The sequence below is a fragment of the Tachyglossus aculeatus genome, chromosome Y3, assembly GCF_015852505.1.
Source record: "Tachyglossus aculeatus isolate mTacAcu1 chromosome Y3, mTacAcu1.pri, whole genome shotgun sequence".
Classification (NCBI taxonomy): domain Eukaryota; kingdom Metazoa; phylum Chordata; class Mammalia; order Monotremata; family Tachyglossidae; genus Tachyglossus; species Tachyglossus aculeatus.
In genome coordinates, this window is record NC_052095.1 from 609,204 (window position 1) to 629,125 (window position 19,922).

The 19,922-nt window shown below is 44.9% G+C and overlaps 1 protein-coding gene across 1 annotated transcript in view; it reads left to right on the plus strand.

The window, feature by feature from the left end:
• The window catches only part of LOC119946738 (MAU2 chromatid cohesion factor homolog), a 32,505-nt gene extending 12,961 nt beyond the window's left edge, over window positions 1-19,544 (plus strand). Inside the window, exons 4-10 of the mRNA XM_038768170.1 lie at window positions 1,227-1,310; window positions 2,864-2,913; window positions 3,285-3,362; window positions 3,863-3,974; window positions 16,625-16,715; window positions 18,658-18,785; window positions 18,933-19,544. Of these exons, the coding sequence (XP_038624098.1) occupies window positions 1,227-1,310; window positions 2,864-2,913; window positions 3,285-3,362; window positions 3,863-3,974; window positions 16,625-16,715; window positions 18,658-18,785; window positions 18,933-19,007 (618 nt within the window). The 3' untranslated portion in view covers window positions 19,008-19,544. The remainder of the gene's footprint in view (window positions 1-1,226; window positions 1,311-2,863; window positions 2,914-3,284; window positions 3,363-3,862; window positions 3,975-16,624; window positions 16,716-18,657; window positions 18,786-18,932) is intronic.
• The last annotated feature ends 378 nt before the right edge of the window (window positions 19,545-19,922 follow it).

The window sequence follows — 19,922 nt, forward strand, 5'->3', positions numbered from 1 at the left end:
GAGGTAACTGGGGCACAGAGAAGTGAAGTGACTTGCTCAAGAGTACACAGCAGACAAGTGGCAGAGTTGGGATTAGAACCCATGAACTTCCGACTCCCAGGCCCTTGCTCTATCCATTGCGCCGCCCTGCTTCTCTGTTAACTGCAGCAATATGAAGTTGATTAAAGTTGCTGCTGAAACAAGTGCATGTGATGAAAATAAGCACAGGAAGCAGTGCGGCCTAGTGGAAAGAGCATGGGCCTGGGAGTCAGAGGACCTGGGTTCTAATCCCGACTCTGCCACTTGACACCTTTGTGACCTTGGACCAGATACTTAAGTTCTCTGTGCCTCAGTTACCTCAGCTGTAAAATGGGGGTTAAGACTGGGAGCCCCATGTGGGACAAGGCCTGTGTCCAACCTGATCAGTTTGTATCGATCCCAGTGCTTGGGACAGGGCCTGGCACATAGAAAGCACTTAACAAATACCATAACCAAAAAACAAAATAAGCAAAAAGAACTGTCTGAAAGCATATCGGAGGTAGCCAAAGATCTCCAGTTTTACTGGTGGCTCTCTTGCCCTGGAAAATTGGGCCTATAAAACTGATGTACATGAAAATTATGGTATTATTGTACTACTGCCTGAATCCTGTTGAGGGCAAATGCCCTCCTAAGAGTGTCTATCCCTGGTCCCATTATCTCAAGTGCGGGAAGATAGGCACTGAGAATGAAATTAAGAACAGTGGTAAATTATATGCTAAACAAACAAGGTAACAGTGTTACAGGAAGTAAAGTTAAAGCTCAGGTTTTGTAAGGTACCTCCTTGATTCTCATAGTCACATTTTTTTGTGAACATTTAACTTTACATCTTTGAAGAGCAATTACTGGTCTTTTGCTGTTGGGTTTCAATCCCAGCTTTATATTTACTAATAAAATGGGAGCAAGAAACGGTGCATAGCTTTTGCTTTTCCCGAAGATTAATTTCAAAATCATAATTCAGCTGTACTTTTTTTACTCTAAAGAGTTTATGCCAGAAGTAAAACCAGTGGAAGTAAAAAACCATAAGTAATTGAGAAACTGTGAACCTAGACCTTCTGAATATTTTTTCAGATACTGTTTCCTGCAGTTCTTAATTTTTGTGAGTGCCTCAGAGAGAATTACATAAAAAGAAACTGGCTGTGAACCAATTTAATGCCAGGAATTGCTCTGTCTATGTTTACATTGCCAATATTTGTTGTGTTTTCTTGTAGCTCACTACTCATCAGGAATTGTGGACGTTTATTGTGACAAATCTGGCCAGTGTATATATAAGAGAAGGAAACAGACACCAAGAGGTGGGGGATATAGTTCATTTTCCAAGCCTTCCAACTTAATGTCATACTCAGTCCATGATGACTATTTTGTTTGTGGATGCCCTGTTTAATTACAAGGAATGTTCTTTGTTATTGAAGCTACTTTGAGTCGGACTCTTTGACAGGTGGAGGAGTGTTTCAGCTAGTTCTGCACCTCTAGAAGTTCTATTTCTCCATAGTTACTCTAATCTCCGAAGTCACAGTTTCAGTTACTACCTCTCGTCAGATGACTTTACTAGACTGTACAGCACTTGAGGGCAAGGATAGTATCTATTGACTCTCTTTTCTGCCTCTTCCAAGTGCTCAAGACAGTATGCTCAACGGTTTCTGTTGATTGATTGATGATTCCCAGGTTTACCTCTGTAACCCTGAGCTCTCATCCAGTCAAGAGTTCTGCTTCTCTTCTTGCCCAAACACATCTCCAGGACCCTCCAAAACCTCAAACTCAACATGTCAAAAACGGAGCAACTCCCCTTTTCCCGTCACAGTTAGTTATGCCACCATGCTCCCTGTTGCTAAATCCTGCAACCTTTCCATCCTTAACTCTTCCCTGTCATTCTGTTTTCATATTAAAGTCTATTGCTAAATCATGCCAAGTCTTCCCACACATTCCCTGGATCCACCCCACCCTCTCCATCCATAAAGACTGCCATTCTGTTCGAGATTCATGTCATATTCTAAGTAGATTCTAAGTAGTTTCGTCACTGGCATTTCTGTATCTGGAGTCTTTCAAATCCCGTCTACCCTGTGTGTTTATCACTCATTTCTCCACTCCCCCAAAACTTCCAGTGACTTCCCATTTCCCTCAACATCAAGCTTCTAGTGACTTCCCATTTCCCTCAATATCAAGCAGAAACTCACTGTAATTGGTCTCCGCTGACTCACCCCAACCTACACATCAGATCTCTACACCTTGAATTTCCTTGCTCCAGATCTGAGAGTTTCCCTGCTCTCCCTATTTTTAAAGCCCACTTACGAACGGAAGTCTTTCTCTCACTAAACAGCGCTAGTCATGTGAACCCAATAGTCACTTTTGAGCCCTTGAAACATTTGAATTTCATTTCATTTCTTGACCTTTGGGTACAATCACACAAATATAATATATATACATACATATATTACATATATATAGGTATATATTTATCTCAGATGTGTATGATAAATATATACCTATAGATAGTTGTGTGTCTGGAAAATATACACGCACAGGTAGGTAATGATAAATATACAGCTATGTGCATAGTTATGTGTATTTTTATTTAGTATTTTATTTGTAAATTCAATAAATAAGTCTATTTCATTCAAATATACCTAACCATGTTCTGTTATAGCTTCCTAGGCCCACTATTTGTAAACAGTGGTTGTATGTCTCACTCTTCACATTTTCAGCTCCTTAAGGACATGGAACATGTGTGGGACATGGAACATGACTTTCCCATTGTACTCTCCAGAAGCATTTGGAGTGCTTTACCCTCTGTAAGGTCTCAACAAATTTAACTGACTGATTGATAACTGTTTCTGCCTTTTACCCATAGTTGTACAGTTTATTGGAAAGAATAAATCCAGATCACAGTTTCCCTGTAAGGTAATAATCTTGGATTATAATGGAATGTCATTCTGACTGTATGAAAGGTTTCTGACTATCTGTTTGCAGGGCACCTTATGAACTATATAAGTATAAATACCCTAGAATTGTTGTCAGAATATTTGGAAGAAATGAATTAGCTTTCATTTTAAAGTCGGCAGGTTTTTGCAACCTGAGAAATCCTCCTCATCATCGATTGGACCAAACCACAAATCCAAACCAATTGCCACAACATTCTGAATTTTATACTAGTTATTCAACTTCAGAAGTCCATTAGCAATTAGTTAATGTTGGTATTTCCTGTTAAATCTAGAATTTGCGATTTTCCTATTAACCTGTGTATTTTACAAAGTAAAACAATTTGTCTGTAGCTCTCACTGCCTCAGGGCAGCTGCTTTCTACATCCGAGGTCTCTTCTCTTTCTTTCAAGGAAGATATAATGAAGCAAAGTGAGTATCAAATATTAACTCATTTCCCTATGTAAAAAAAATTCCCCCCTAAGAAGTTTATTTAAATACTAAGTCCAGAAATGAGTCTTTAGAGGAATTCATAGCCCCATAGCAAACAAACGTTTTCCCAAAGTAGCTCAGCCTTGATTTCAAGAAATAATAGGAAAGAATGCCTTATTTAGATTGATGGGTGGTTTGATATTTGAATTTTCTCTTCCAGTTGCTTAAAATATATTACAGGTGTTATATTTGATTTATGTATTTTTTAATAAATAGAGCAAGTCAGTAAAATATACAGAAAAACTTCAAGAAGCAAACAATAATTCTTTTCAAATTTAAAACAAGCTGACTTATCCTTCTCGTTATTTTCATTTTTCTGTTATAAAATTAACTTTTTTCTGGGACATAGGAATACACTTGAATGTCTGAACTCAGTTTGATGACTTTCGATGATTCGTTATTATTTTCTCAATCATGAAATAAACATTTTTTACGTGTAGGAGGTTTCTGCGTGAAACGCTGAAAATGTCAAATGCAGAGGATTTGAATCGGTTAACTGCCTGCTCTCTTGTACTCCTGGGCCACATATTCTATGTTTTGGGAAACCATAGGGTGAGCTTTTGCAGCATTCTGTTGTTTCTGTGTCAATGAGAGTAATGCCTTAAATTAATTAAATGTATTATCATCCACTATAATTCATTCATTCCACTGTACTTACTGACCACTTACTGTGTGCAAAGACCTGTACTAAGCAAAAACAAAAAGACATATTCCCTGCCCATGACAAGCTCACAGTCTAGAGGGGGAAACAGACATACACACATGCACGCACATGCGCGCGTGCGCACACGCGCACACACACACACACACACACATATAAATTACAGATAAATACACATGTGCTCATTATTGGTTCCTGACATCTAGTGTCCCCAGACCATTCCTCCAACTTTCTGAACCATTTCGATCTCTTTGTCACATTCCTTCTCCTTCCCTACATTGACTCTCAAGGACTTCAGTATTCGTGAGAGTGATTCTAATGACCTCACTTACCCTTTCACTCCTCACCTTCACCAACCTCCTGCTCCACCTCACATCTCGTCCATCCATTCACCAGTATGGTCACATGCTTACTCTCTTTATCTCTAGTGTCAAACCTCACCAACTCCAGACTCCTATTTTCCAATCACAATCCCCTCATCTGCTTTCTCCCCCAAATGTGCCCTTCCCACCAACTCCCTTGTCCCCCAGCAAGAGACCTCAGATCTTTTGACATCCTTCCACCTCTCCCAGGCCATCTTGCCCCATTTGCCCTCCTTACTTCACCTCCCCTTTCTCAACATGTAAAATCCACACCTTCAATGTTTCCCTCTCTACTGAACTCAGTTCTCTTGCCCCCTGTCCATCCATTCATCTTGAACTACAAACCCCCAGTCCTGGATCAGCTGCCCAAGACTCTTCCTCTGCCCCTGTGCTCTTGGCCACTGAATGCTGCTGCTGATAATTCAGATAATCAGGCCAAACATGTCCATCGCAAGCCTGGGAGAATACAGGGTAGCAGAGTTGGTAGATACATTGCCTGCCCACAAGAAGCCCACAGTCCAATCAATCACTCACATTTATTGAGCGCTTACTCTGTGCAGAGCACTGTACTAGGACTTGCGGGGGTCCAATACAACAGAATTAGCAGCCTGGAAGGGTGACAGACAACCGCTCACTCTCCACTCAACCGCTTACTCTCCACTCAACCGCTCACTCTCCACTGGTTCCTTCCCCTCTGCCTTCAAACGTGCCCATGTCTCTCCCATCCTAAAAAAAACCCTCTCTTGACCCCACCTCACCTTCTAGTTATTGTCCCATATCCCTCCTACCATTCCTTTCCATACTCTTTGAACGAGTTGTCTACACGCGCTGCCTCGAATTCCTCAACACCAACTCTGTCCTCGACCCCCTCCAGTCTGGCTTCCGTCCCCTACATTCCACGGAAACTGCCCTCTCAAAGGCCACCAATGACCTCCTGCTTGCTCAAATCCAACGGTTCCTACTCTATCCCAATCCTCCTCGACCTCTCAGCTGCCTTCGACACTGTGGGCCACCCTCTTCTCCTCAACACGCTATCCGGCCTTGGCTTCACAGACTCCGTCCTCTCCTGGTTCTCCTCTTATCTCTCCGGTCGTTCATTCTCAGTCTCTTTTGCAGGCTCCTCCTCCCCCTCCCATCCCCTTACTGTGGGGGTTCCCCAAGGTTCAGTGCTTGGTCCCCTTCTGTTCTCGATCTGCACTCACTCCCTTGGTGACCTCATTCGCTCCCACAGCTTCAACTACATCTCTACGCTGATGACACCCAGATCTACATCTCTGCCCCTGCTCTCTCCCCCTCTCTCCAGGCTCACATCTCCTCTTGCCTTCAGGACATCTCCATCTGGATGTCTGCCCGCCACCTAAAACTCAACATGTCCAAGACTGAACTCCTTGTCTTCCCTCCCAAACCCTGCCCTCTCCCTGACTTTCCCATCTCTGTTGACGGCACGATTATTATTATTATTATTATTATTATTATTATTATTATTATTATTATTATTATTATTATGGCATTTATTAAGCGCTTACTATGTGCAAAGCACTGTTCTAAGTGCTGGGGAGGTACAAGGTGATCAGGTTGTCCCATGTGGGGCTCACAGTCTTAATCCCCATTTTACAGATGAGGTAACTGAGGCACAGAGAAGTGAAGTGAATTGCCCAAGGTCACACAGCTGACAAGTGGTGGAGCCGGGATTTGAACCCATGACCTCTGACTCCAAAGTCCGTACTCTTTCCACTAAGCTACGCTGCTTCTCTAAGGCACTACCATCCTTCCCGTCTCACGAGCCCTCAACCTTGGTGTCATCCTCGACTCCGCTCTCTCATTTACCCCTCACATCCAAGCCGTCACCAAAACCCGCCGGTCTCAGCTCCGCAACATTGCCAAGATCCGCCCTTTCCTCCCCATCCAAACCGCTACCCTGGCTCGTTCAAGCTCGCATCCTATCCCGTCTAGACTACTGCATCAGCCTTCTCTCTGATCTCCCATCCTCGTGTCTCTCCCCACTTCAATCCATACTTCATGCTGCTGCCCGGATTGTCTTTGTCCAGAAACGCTCTGGGCATGTTACTCCCCTCCTCAAAAGTCTCCAGTGGCTACCAATCAATCTGCGCATCAGGCAGAAACTCCTCACCCTGGGCTTCAAGGCTCTCCATCACCTCGCCACCCCCACCTCACCTCCCTTCTCTCCTTCTACAGCCCACTCCGCACCCTCTGCTCCTCTGCTGCTAATGTCCTCACCGTGCCTCGTTCTCGCCTGTCCCGCCATCGACCCCCCGGCCCACGTCATCCCCCGGGCCTGGAATGCCCTCCCTCTGCCCATCCGCCAAGCTAGCTCTCTTCCTCCCTTCAAGGCCCTACTGAGAGCTCACCTCCTCCAGGAGGCCTTCCCAGACTGAGCCCCTTCCTCTCCCCCTCGTCCCCTTCTCCATCCCAGCATCTTACCTCCTTCCCTTCCCCACAGCACCTGTATATATGTATATATGTTTGTACATATTTATTACTCTATTTATTTATTTATTTATTTCTCTTACTTGTACATATCTATTCTATTTATTTTATTTTGTTAGTATGTTTGGTTTTGTTCTCTGTCTCCCGCTTCTAGACTGTGAGCCCGCTGTTGGGTAGGGCCTGTCTGTATGTGTTGCCGACTTGTACTTCCCAAACGCTTAGTACAGTGCTCTGCATACAGTAAGCGCTCAATAAATACGATTGATTGATTGATTGATTAATGTAAATAAGTAAATGGTGGATATTCAGGTACTGTGGGGTTGTGGGTGGAGTTGATAAAGGGTGCAAATTCAAAGTGCAGGGGTGTTGCAAGAAGAAGTGAGGGTTGGTTGGGGAAGGCCTCTTGGAGAAGATGTGTTTTTTCAGTCATTCATTCTTATTTATTGAGCGCTTACTGTGTGCAGAGCACTGTACTAAGCACTTGGGAAGTACAAATCGGCAACATATAGAGATGGTCCCCATCCAACAATGGGCTCAGAGTCTAGAAGCGGGAGACAGACAGCAAAACAAAACAAGTAGACAGGTATCAATACCATCAGAGTAAATAGAATTATATCTATATTCACATCATTAATAAAATAAATATAGTAAATATGTACAAATAAAATAGAGTAATAAATATGTAGAAATACATACAAGTGCTGTGGGAAGGGGAAGAGGGTAGGGTGGGGGGGCGATGGGGAGGGGAGAAGGAGGAGGGGAGCAAAAAGGGGAGGCTCAGCCTGGGAAGGCCTCCTGGAGGAGGTGAGCTCTCAGTAGGGCTTTGAAGGGAGGAAGAGAGCTAGTTTGGCGGATGTGCGGAGGGAGGGCATTCCCGGCCAGAGGAAGGACGTGGGCCAGAGTTGGATGGCGGGACAGGCGAGAACGAGGCACAGTGAGGAGGTTAGCTGTAGGAGCGCTTAGTACAGTGCTCTGCACACAGTAAGCACTCAGTAAATACGATTGAATGAATGAGCAGAGGTTGCGGGCTGGGCTGTAGAAGGAGAGCAGGGAGGTGAGGTAGGAGGGGGCGAGGTGATGGAGAGCCTTGAAGTTGTGAAGACTTCATTCATTCAGTAATAAGGTTTTTAAGGTTATTCATTCATTCAGTCATATTTATTGAGCACTTACTGTGTGCAGAGCACTGCACTGAGTGCTTGGAAAGTACAATTCAATAACAATAGAGACAATCCCTACCCAGCCACGGGCTCACAGTGTAGATGGGGGGAGTGCAGTATAGATTGAAGTGGGGAGAGACAGGAGGTTGGGAGATCAGAAAGGATGCTGCTGCAGTAATCCAGTCAGGATATGATGAGTGATTGTACTAACGTAGTAGTGGTTGGATGGAGAGGAAAGGGCGGATCTTGGTGATGTTGTGAAGGTTTTGGTGATGGATTGGATATGTGGGGTGAATGAGAGAGCGGAGTCAAGGATGACACCAAGGTTGAGGGCTTGTGAGACGGGAAGGATGGTAGTGCTGTCCGCAGTGATGGGGAAGTCAGGGAGAGGACAGGGTTTGGAAGGGAAGATAAGCAGCTCGGTCTTGGACATGGTTGAGTTGTAGATGGCAGGAAGACATCCACCTGGTGCTGTTCTGAAGGCAGGAGGAGATGCAAGCTGGGAGGGAGGGAGAGAGAGCAGGGGAGGAGATGTCGAGATGTAGCTTTGGGTATTATCCACGTAGAGATGATACTTGAAGCCGTGGGAACGAATGAGTTCCCCAAGGGAGTAAGTATAGATGGAGAACAGAAGGGAACCAAGAACTGACCCTTGAGGGTCATCCCCTGGAGTTAGGGGATGGGAGGGGGAGGAGGAGCCGGCGAAGGAGACTGAGAATGAACGTCCAGAGAGATAAGAAGAGAACAAGGAGAGGACAGAGTCAGTGAAGCCAAGGTTGGACAACGTATTGAGGAGAAGGGAATGATCAACAGTGTCAGAGGTAGCTGAGAGGTGGGGAAGGATTAGGATAGAGGTTATGGAAAGGGAGGGTGTTCCAGGCCAGAAGTCAGGTGTGGGCAAGAAGTTGGTGGCAAGATAGACGAGATCGAGGTACAGTGAGTAAGTTGGCATTAGAGGAGCAAAGTGTGTGCGCTGGGTTGAAGTAAGAAATATGGGAGGTGATGTTGGAGTGGGCAGGGTGATTGAGTGCTTTAAAAGCCCAAGGTGTGGAGTGTCTTTTAGATGCAGAGCGGAGGATGGGTAACCACACAAGCCATCAATTGTATTTACTGAGTGGTTACTGTGTGCAGAGCCATACTAAGCACTTGGGAGAGTACAATATAGCAGTCACGTTCCCTGCCCACAATGAGTTTACAGTCAGAGGGAGGTTATCTTGAAGAATGGGGAAACAAGGAAACATGGGGAAACAGTTTTGTTGAAAAATCATCTGAATAGCAGAGTGGAGTGAGAAGAGATAGGAGGCAGGGAGGTCAGCAAGGAGACTGAAGCAGTACTTACGGCGGGATAGGATAAAGTTCCTGGATTAACATGGTTTCACTTTGGATGGAGAGGAAATGGTGGATTTTAGCGACGTTGTGAGAGTTGAACCAATAGGATTTGGTGCCAGATTGAATATGTGGATTGAATGAGAGATTGGTAAGTAAACTAACCATTTCAAAAAATAAAATGAAAGGGTAAGGTTGCTTCTTTTTCAGAGGGAGCACAGTTTAGGAAAGTGAAAGTTACTGAATAATTGATAAAGTAGTAGATAGATGTCAGTAGTGAAAAGCAATGCACACAGTGCACACATACCTCACTCTGTTGGTAGGTGATTTTTATAAAACGTTGTACTGAGCATAACTCCGCACTCCTCAAAAGTAAGTCTCCAATGATTGCCTGTTCCCGTCTGCATCGAGTAGAAATTCGTCACCATCAGTTTTAGTGCACTCAGTCAGTTCTGTCCGTTATATCTATTTCTGCTCCTGTGCTAATTCCCCTATCCCTAATCTGTATTAATGCCTGTCTCCCGTTAGACTGTAAGTTCTATCTATCACCTTTCCTAAGAGCTTTTGCACAGAGCACACAGTAAGCACTCACTTAATACTATTGTTAGGTTGAAGCAGCGCGGCCCAGCAGATAGAGCATGGGCCTGGGAGTCAGGTCATGGGCTCTAATCCCGGCTTCTCCACTTGTCTGCTGGGTGGCCTTAGGCGAGTCACTTAACTTCTCTGTGTCTCAGTTCCCTCATCTGTAGAATGGGGATTAAGACTGTGAGCCCTAGGTGGGACAAGGACTGTTGTCCAACCCAATTTCCTTGTATCTACCCCAGAGCTTAAAACAGTTCCTGGCACTTAGTAAGCACGTAACAAATGCCATAATTATTATTATAATTACTGTTGCCTGACATTCTCTGTAACTGTGCCATTGTGTAATTTAATTTAATGTCTGTCAAGGAGCTAGACTGGCAGTAATGAGGGCGGGGATTATGAGTACTCTTGCTGCAGTACTCTGCACACAGTAAGCCTTGACTACATCGCAGCGATTCTACACTGGTCCTCGGTACATTCTCAGTCATTTCAGTATCCATGTGGATGTTCCTGTTGTCCTTTCAGCTGCCTGCTTCCCCATAGTCCTCAGCTCCACTGCACTACTCTGGTCCACCTAACCCAGTCACCACCCAGCTAGTCACCACCAACGACGGTGGAGGTGATCCAGGGTTGTGGGTTGGTGGTACTCGATGGGTAGAGAGAGAAGGGAGCAAGGGAGAGGAGAGTGAGCAGTGGAGAGGGCAGCGGTGAGAGTGTAGGCCTGATGACTTTGAATTTTAAATGGGTGAGATCATCCATTCATTCAGCCATGTTTATTGAGCGCTTACTGTGTGCAGAGCACTTCCCTTACTAAGCGCTTGGGAAGTACAAGTCGGCAACATATAGAAACAGTCCCTACCCAACAACAGGCTCACAGGCCAGTGTCCAGATTTCCGCCATTAGCATTCCACAGGTCGTCCACCAGAGTGGAGGAAGCATTCTGTGGAAGGGAACCACGGCTGTGGGTTGGTATTTCAAGATCAACAGAGGAAAAAAGAGCAGGGAAAATGAGTCCAGTATGAAGGGTCTCTCTTGGGAAGTGCCAGATTTTCAGGGTGGGCAGCAAAATTCAGGTGGATGAGGTTGGAGAGCGGAATTTCAGAGCTGTTGAGGCTGGAGGATTGTACAGTGAGTAGAGATGTTGAGACTGAGCATGTGGCCAAATTGGTGTGTGAGTGAGGTGGGATGGAGCGGATGAAGTGCTGTGGAGAGGGGAAGGAGGTAGGTCGGGGGGCTGGGGAGGAGGAGAGGGAGGAGAGGGAAAAGACATCTCTACTTGGATGACCTCCCACCACCTCAAGCTTAACATATCCAAAAAGGACCTCCGTATCTTACCATCCAACACTTTTTCCCTGACTTTCTCATCACTGCAGATGGCACCACCATTCTTCCCCTCTCACAAGCCTGTAACCTTGCAGTTATCCTTGACTCCTCTATCTCATTCAACCCACATAGTCAGCCTGTCACTAAATCCTGTCAGTTTTACCTTCACCTGACTGTCCTTTTCGTTCCATCCAAACTTCTACCACATTAATCCAATCACTTATCCTACCCTGCCTTAATTACTATATCATTGAGAAGCAGCATGGCTCAGTGGAAAGAGCACGGGCTTTGGAGTCAGGTGGTCATGGGTTCAAATCCCGGCTCCACCAGTTGTCAGCTGTGTGACTTTGGGCAAGTCACTTAACTTCTCTGGGCCTCAGTTACCTCAGCTGTAAAATGGGGATTGACTGTGAGCCCACCGTGGGACAACCTGATCACCCTGTAGCCTCCCCAGTGCTTAGAACAGTGCTTTGCACATAGTAAGCAGCTTAAGTAAATGCCATTATTATTACTATTATTATTATTATTATGAAGCAGAAGTGGAGTTGGTGAGTGAGGAAACAGGCAGTGGAAGGATCGCTGAAAACACTTACGTGGATGTTGACGTTCTTGAGGATCAGGGTATGGACAGGAAGAAAGGAAAAGGGGAAAGGTTCAGAAAGTTGGAGTTGGGACCAGAGGGAGGTGGATAATGGGACGAATAATTGGAAAGGGTGGGTAGGTTTCAAAGGAAGGAAATAAGAGGGATGTGGGGTGGAATTTTACAGAATCATCATGGGGGGTGGCGGGGGCAAAAAGGAGGATGATTTCTCCCCTTTATCTCGTGAACCTTGGGGATGGGGAGAAGCTGAGGCCCCCTCTAGAGAGAGCGGCCAGGAAGATAGATTCATCTGCAGAGAACCAGGTTTCAGTAGTGGCAAGAAGGAGCAGTGACTGGGTCAGGAACAGTCCAGGGGCGAAGGGAAGCTTCCCATGGTGGAACTGGGATCCACAGGACATAGCTGAGGCTGTCGGGGGAAATGGGGGAAAGATAGTGCCAGGGTTTGGAAGAGGTTGGATGCGAGTGATGTGATGGTGGTCTTTGTGTGGGGCGGGGAATGAGGGGCTGTACTGGGGAAGGAGGAGAGGGGTGGGTTAGAGGGTAGGGGAGGACGACAGCATGAGGGGTGGGGAGGATTAGATGGTAGTGAACTGAGGCGAGGGGCAGGATAGGATAGGCGGGTGAGGGGGAATGCCGTGAGAGAGGTACTGGGATGGGGCTATCAGAGGGAGGAGACTTACAGGAAATGGAAAGTCCATATGCTACCTCCACGTTCTCTCATCCAATTCTCCAGTTCCAAGACTGAACTCCTTGTCTTCCCTCCCAAACCTTGCCCTCTCCCTGACTTTCCCATCTCTGTTGACGGCACTACCATCCTTCCCGTCTCACAAGCCCGCAACCTTGGTGTCATCCTCGACTCCGCTCTCTCATTCACCCCTCACATCCAAGCCGTCACCAAAACCTGCCGGTCTCAGCTCCGCAACATTGCCAAGATCCGCCCTTTCCTCTCCATCCATACCGCTACCCTGCTCGTTCAAGCTCTCATCCTATCCCGTCTGGACTACTGCATCAGCTTTCTCTCTGATCTCCCGTCCTCGTGTCTCTCTCCACTTCAATCCATACTTCATGCTGCTGCCCGGATTATCTTTGTCCAGAAACGCTCTGGGCATAGTACTCCCCTCCTCAATAATCTCCAGTGGCTACCAATCAATCTGCGCATCAGGCAGAAACTCCTCACCCTGGGCTTCAAGGCTCTCCATCACCTCGCCCCCTCTTACCTCACCTCCCTTCTCTCCCTCTACAGCCCAGCCCGCACCCTCCGCTCCTCCGCCGCTAATCTCCTCACCGTACCTCGTTCTCGCCTGTCCCGCCATCGACCCCCGGCCCACGTCATCCCCCGGGCCTGGAATGCCCTCCCTCTGCCCATCCGCCAAGCTGGCTCTCTTCCTCCCTTCAAGGCCCTGCTGAGAGCTCCCCTCCTCCAGGAGGCCTTCCCAGACTGAGCCCCTTCCTTCCTCTCCCCCTCGTCCCCCTCTCCATCCCCCCCATCTTACCTCCTTCCCTTCCCCACAGCACCTGTATATATGTATATATGTTTGTACATATTTATTACTCTATTTATTTCTTTATTTTACTTCTACATATCTATTCTATTTATTTTATTTTGTTAGTATGTTTGGTTTTTCTTCTCTGTCTCCCCCTTTTAGACTGTGAGCCCAATGTTGGGTAGGGGACTGTTTCTATATGTTGCCAATTTGTACTTCCCAAGCGCTTAGTACAGTGCTCTGCCCATAGTAAGTGCTCAATAAATATGATTGATTGATTGATTGATTGATTGATTAATTCTCTACTTGAGCCCCTGCAGTCTGGCTTCTGCCCCCTCCATTACATGGAAACGGTCCCCTTCTTCCTTCCCTCTTCCTTCTCTACCCCCCACTCTTTTTTTTATTTTAAACTTCTTTTGTTAAGTGCTCACTATGTGCCAGGCACTGTTCTGAGCGCTGGGTAGAGGTAGATACAAGGTAATCGGGTTGGATGCAGCCCGTGCCCTAGATGGGGCTCACAGTCTTACTCCCTGTTTTACAGAGAAGGGAACTGAAGCACAGAGAATTGAAGTGACTTTCCCAAGGTCACAAGGCAGACAGATGGTGGAGGCAGGATTAGAATCATTCATTCATTCAGTCAGTCAGCCAGTGAGTCGTATTTATTGAGCGCTTACTGTGCGCAGAGCACTGTACTAAGTGCTTGGAAAGTACAATTCAGGAACAGATAGAGACAGTCCCTACCCAACAACCGGCTCACAGTCTAGAAGGGGGGGAGACAGACAACGAAACAAAACAAGTAGACAGGCATCAATATAAGTAAATAGAATTATAGATATATATGCATCATAGTAAATGCATATATAGTAAATATGAAAAATTTTCATATTTAAGTATTTATAGTATATAAATATATACATATATAGTAAAATTCACTATATAGTAAATAGTGAATAGTAAGTATGTAAATACATACACAAGTGCTGGGGGGCGAGGGGGTAGAGCAGAGGGAGGGAGTCGGGGTGATGGGGAGTGGAGGGAGGAGCAGAGGAAAAGGGAGGCTCAGTCTGGGAAGGCCTCCTGGAGGAGGTGAGCTTTCAGTAGGGCTTTGAAGAGGGGAAGTGTGCTAGTTTGGCAGATGTGAGGAGGGAGGGCATCCCAGGCCAGGGGTAGGATGTGGGCCAGGGGTCGATGGTGGGACAGGCGAGAATGAGGCACAGTGAGCGGCAGCAGAGGAGCGGAGTGTGCGGGCTGGGCTGTAGAAGGAGAGAAGGGAGGTGAGGTAGGAGGGGGCAAGGTGATGGAGAGCATTGAAGCCAAGTCCTTCTGACCTCAGGCCCTTGTTCTATTCATTAGGCGACACTGCTTCTCTGTCCCCTGTCTCTGTCTCCCCCACATCCCCTATCTCTTGCCCCTATTGACCTTCTTCCCTCCCTAACCTCTGTCTTCAACTGTTTGCTTTCCAGTGGCTTTTCTCCTCACTGCTTTCAAACTTGCTCATATTTCCCCTTTCCAAAAAAACCCCTCCTTTGATCCCACGGCTCCCTCCTGTTAATAATATTAATAATAATAATAACGGTATTATTAAGTGCTTACTGTGTGTCAAGCCCTGTTCCAAGCGCGGGGGTAGATACAAGGTTGTATTAGGTTGCCCCACAGAGGGTTCACGGTCTTAATCCTCATTTTACAGATGAGTTAACTGAAGCACAGAGAAGTGAAGTGATTTGCCCAGGGTCACACAGCAGACAAGTTGTGGAGCCGGGATCAGAACCCGCCAACACCTTGATTGATTGAAAAAATCGAAACCAAAATAGATTCAGCTTTGTTTGGAGTATCCTCGACGTGTTTCCTTCCTTTTTCTCTGCCTTCGTATTTTTTAGGGGTCTCGGCGAAAAGCAGCATGGCTTAGTGGATAGAGTATGGGCCTGGGAGGCAGAAGGACCTGAGTCCTAATCCCGGCTACTGTGTGGACTCGGGCAAGTCACTTAAATTCTCTGGGCCTCAGTTACCTCATCGCTGAAGTGGGGATTAAGAATGTGAGCCCGATGTGGGACAGAGACTGAGTCCAACCTGATTAACTTGTATCTACCTCAGCGCTTAGAACAGTGCTTGGCGCGTAGTAAGCGCTTAACAAGTACCATAATAGTAATGATAAAAATGACGTCTCCCCCCCTCCAGGAAGATAGACTGTGAGCCCATTGTTGGGTAGGGACCGTCTCTATATGTTGCCAACTTGTACTTCCCAAGCGCTTAGTACAGTGCTCTGCACACACTATGCACACAATAAAATATGATTGAATGAATGAATTAGGTTCAGCTCAGTTTGGGTGGTAGAGGATCTATTAAGAATTTTTATTCTGAGCTTTCTTTGATGGAAACAATGTGAAACTCAAGAGAAGTTTTGCGATTCATTTTCATTTTTTCAGACAGCTTTATATAACCGTCTATTTACATAATTTTGCCTTAAGCATTTAGGTTCCCTTTATTGGGAAAGAATAGGTAAATTCTTCTTCCCCGGGGTATTTTTTTAAGTAAACGTCCCTCTCTTGGATAGCACATCTCAGTGAAAAATATTCATCTCCTTTCTCCCCACCCTATGTCACCACCTCCTGCTGACACTTTAACCAGCTACCTTGACTTCTCATTCCCTAGAGCAATTAGGAATTCACCTAGTTTCTCCATCATGACACTTAACGTAGATATCTTTAAACTCCATTAGTGCTCCCAGAATATTTATTTATTTTCGGTCCTGTCCCGTCTACCAGAGTGCAAACTCCTTGGGCACTAACTCTGTTGTATTCGTCCAAGCACAAAATAATGCATTCTTTCACTCGTATTTATTGAGCACTGTACTAAGCGCTTAAAAAAAAAAGAATCAGGTTGTCCCTTCGGGGGGCTCACAGTCTTAATCCCCATTTTACAGATGAGGGAACTGAGGCCCAGAGAAGTGAAGTGACTTGGCCAAAGTCACACAGCTGACAATTGGCAGAGCCGGGTTTCGAACTCATGACCCCTGACTCCAAAGCCCATGCTCTTTCCACTGAGCCACGCTGCTTCTCTACTGAGCCACGCTCAGTAGAGCATGCTCAATAATGCTCAATAAATACGAGTGACTGATTTACTGGTATAAGCAAGTGATCCAAAATTTAGCCCATTTGACAGGAACGAAACAATTGTTCTTGGTAACAGTTATAATGTATGTATACCTTTTTAATCCATTTCCAAGAAGTAATTTCTGATTTTTTTTAATGTCTTGGCCAGGAGAGTAATAACATGGTGGTGCCAGCCATGCAACTGGCAAGCAAGATTCCAGACATGTCTGTGCAGCTTTGGTCTTCAGCTCTGCTGAGAGGTGAGTTAAGCAACAGCATGGCTGAACAACCTAGTATGTGAAACTTTATCTTTAGGAATACCAGGAGTAACAGGAGAAATAAATACCTGATTGCATTCTCTGCAAGTTCCTAGGTAGAGCAATTGAAAATGGCAGCAGTACTGCTGATAAGTGATCCTTTTGAAGGACCTGGGAATAGAACTTTCCCAGCCTAACTGACCAAAGCTGAGTGAGTCTGATTTTATACTGCATTCTCAAACCCCCATTGCAGAACTCTCCCCAGAGTAAAACCTCAAAAATAGGAAGAAATGGGGAAAAAAAGACCCTCTGGGGGATTGTCTGTATTTCTCCCCTTTCCCTAAACTTTCATTTGGATATTTAAGCTCCAGAGGCATGAGATCAATTTTGAAGGTGAGAACTGTAAATAATGGGTGGAATGGAACTTTATTGGGTGAGTTGGAAATTTCTGCTCCACTGACAAATTTTTGTTTTTTACCCATTTTTATCTGGGGACTAAATGTCATGCTAAGAGAAATGGCATTCTCTTATTCCACCAGTGAAGTACAGATGCTTCTAAATTTATCACAGTAATCTCTGAACCATAGTTTATTGACATGAGTTACATGGTTGTCCGTCTGCTCAGTGTCCATTTTCTTTATCCAGCTTTCTCTCTGGAACTCATTTTTGCCATTACATATCTTGCATTCCAATTTATCTTGCATTATTTAAGAATTTGTTTAGTTATCGTCACTTTTTTTTCTTTCAGGTTTTATGTTCTTTTATCTTGATTTTTTCCAAAAACTGATTAAAAGCCATAGTAATACAGACTGCCTTAGAATCCAGGAGCTATTATAGCCTGGATTTTAAATCCCTTCCATTTGGTGACATGTATCCTGAGTCTTTTGGCAAAACCTAGAATCAAAGCTTGGCCTAGAGCATGGACCTGGGAGTCAGCAAGATCTGGGTTATAGTCCTAGCTCCACCACTTGTCTGCTTTTTGACCTTGGGCAAGTCACTTAACCTTTCTGTACCTCACATGCCTCAACCGTAAAATTGGGATTAAGACTGTGAGCCCCATCTAGGATATGGACTCTGTCCAAAACGATTAGCTTGTATCTATCCCAGTGGTTTGTACAGTGGCTGAAAAAAAAAATTAGACGGTGCATTAGGAGGTAGACCAAACTTGAAGTCATCTTCCACTCCCTTCTGCGTCACCCTGACTCTCTCCTGACTTTGCTGTCCCCCACCTCCCCGCCCCACAGCACTATATCTGCAATTTATTTTATTTATATTGATGTATGTTTACTTGTACTGATGTCTGTCTGCCCCGCGCTAGACCGTGAGCTCATTGTGGGCAGGGGATTGTCTCTCTCTATTGCTCCGTTGTACTTCTCCAGGTGTTTAGTACAAAGCTCTGCACACAGTAAGTGCTCAATAAATACGATTGATTGAATGAATGAGTGAATTAATGAATGTTTAATTTCCACTTTAATTCATTCATCCTTCTCTTTCCTCCTACTTTTTTAAAAAAGTAAATCATTATTCCAACAGTAGAGCATATTTTGCAGTTTGCTCCATTTTGACTATTATTATCATCATTGTTAGGGTACTACGCGTCAAGTCCTATTCTAGGCATTGGGGTAGACATAAGATAATCAGGTAGGTCACAGACCTTGATCTGAATGGGTCTCACAGTCTAAGCAGGAGGGAGAAGAGGTATTGAGTCCCTATTTTACAGATGAGGAAACTGAGGCACAGAGAAGTAAAGTGAAGGGATTTTCCCAAGGTCACAGAGTAGGCAAATGCCAGAGCTGGAAGTAGTACCTAGATCTAACTCTTGACTCCCAGGTCTGTGCTCTTTCCCCTAAGCCATGCTGCTCCATTGCTATAGATTGGACCTACTCCATTTTGAATTATATTAAATTCTGTGCTTTCAGCATTTCTTTGTGTCTTTGCCTTCAAGACCTAAGTAAAGCTTGTGGGAATGCAATGGATGCACATGAAGCCTCTCAGCTTCATCAGAACTTCTCTCAGCAGCTTCTCCAAGATCATATTGAAGCGTGTAGCCTTCCAGAGCACAACCTTATTACGGTATGAAGACTCAGTCTTTTTTAAGCAGTATATTTATTTATTATATTATTATTATTGAGATATGTTTCCTGTGAAGTAAAATTTTGGGTTCTAAAGTCTTTCTTTTTCCTTGACATAAATACATTTTTGTCCTATTCTGCTTTTCAGTGGACAGATGGACCTCCTCCTGTACAGTTTCAGGCTCAGAATGGAACTACTACCAGCTTGGCCAGCCTCTTGTGAAAGAGGAATTCAGCCAAAGCATTGGGGAAAGGAGAATTGAAAGAAGGGGAAGAAAAAAACCATGTAATTTCTCAGGTAGTAAAAGCACTGTAGGAAAAATACAATATTCAAAAATACAAAAGTACAAAATACTATACGGCGTGTAGTCTTGTGCTCAGGAACCAAGAGCGTTTTTTAAGCTAGTTTTTACAATAATGCTTGGTATGTGTGCATGTGTTGCTGATTGTTATAAACATACCCGTCTTTTTTCACCTTTTAAGTTCCTGTGTTATAACGTATCTCGGGATTGAGAACACTATTAGGAGGAAATAGGTGGTGAAATATCAGTTTAATAGGTTTGTTTTGATTAGAATGCTACCCTGTTCTTGATTAGTTAAGTTCTTCTTAGGTTAAAAGCAGTAGAGCAGACACCCTGTTATGTAATACCAGGGTAATGTATGTAATATGTAATAATAACTCAAGAAGCAAGAAGTTGTCATTCTCCCTTGATGTCCCTTAATTATATCATGCCAAATGGTAATAAAATTAATAATAATACTGATAGTTGTTATGTACTTACTACATGCCAAGCATTGTTCTAAGCACTAGGGTAGCTATAAGTTAATCAGGTTGGACACAGTCCTTGCCCCTCATGAAGCTCACAGTCTAAGCAGGAGGAATTAGGATTTAATTCCCATTTTCCAGCCGAGGTAACTGAGGCCCAGGGAAGTTGTGACTTTCCCAAGCTCCTACAGAAGTTAAGTGGTGAAGCCAGGATTAAAACCAGGTCCTCTAACTGCCAAGCCAGGGCTCTTTCCAGTACTTCTCTTAATGTCCAAATTCACACCTGCCTCACTTTTCCCTGCCTTTGACTGTCTCCTGGGAATGGTTGTGGGGATCGTTGGTGATCCTTCCCTTTCCCCTTACCTTCTATTT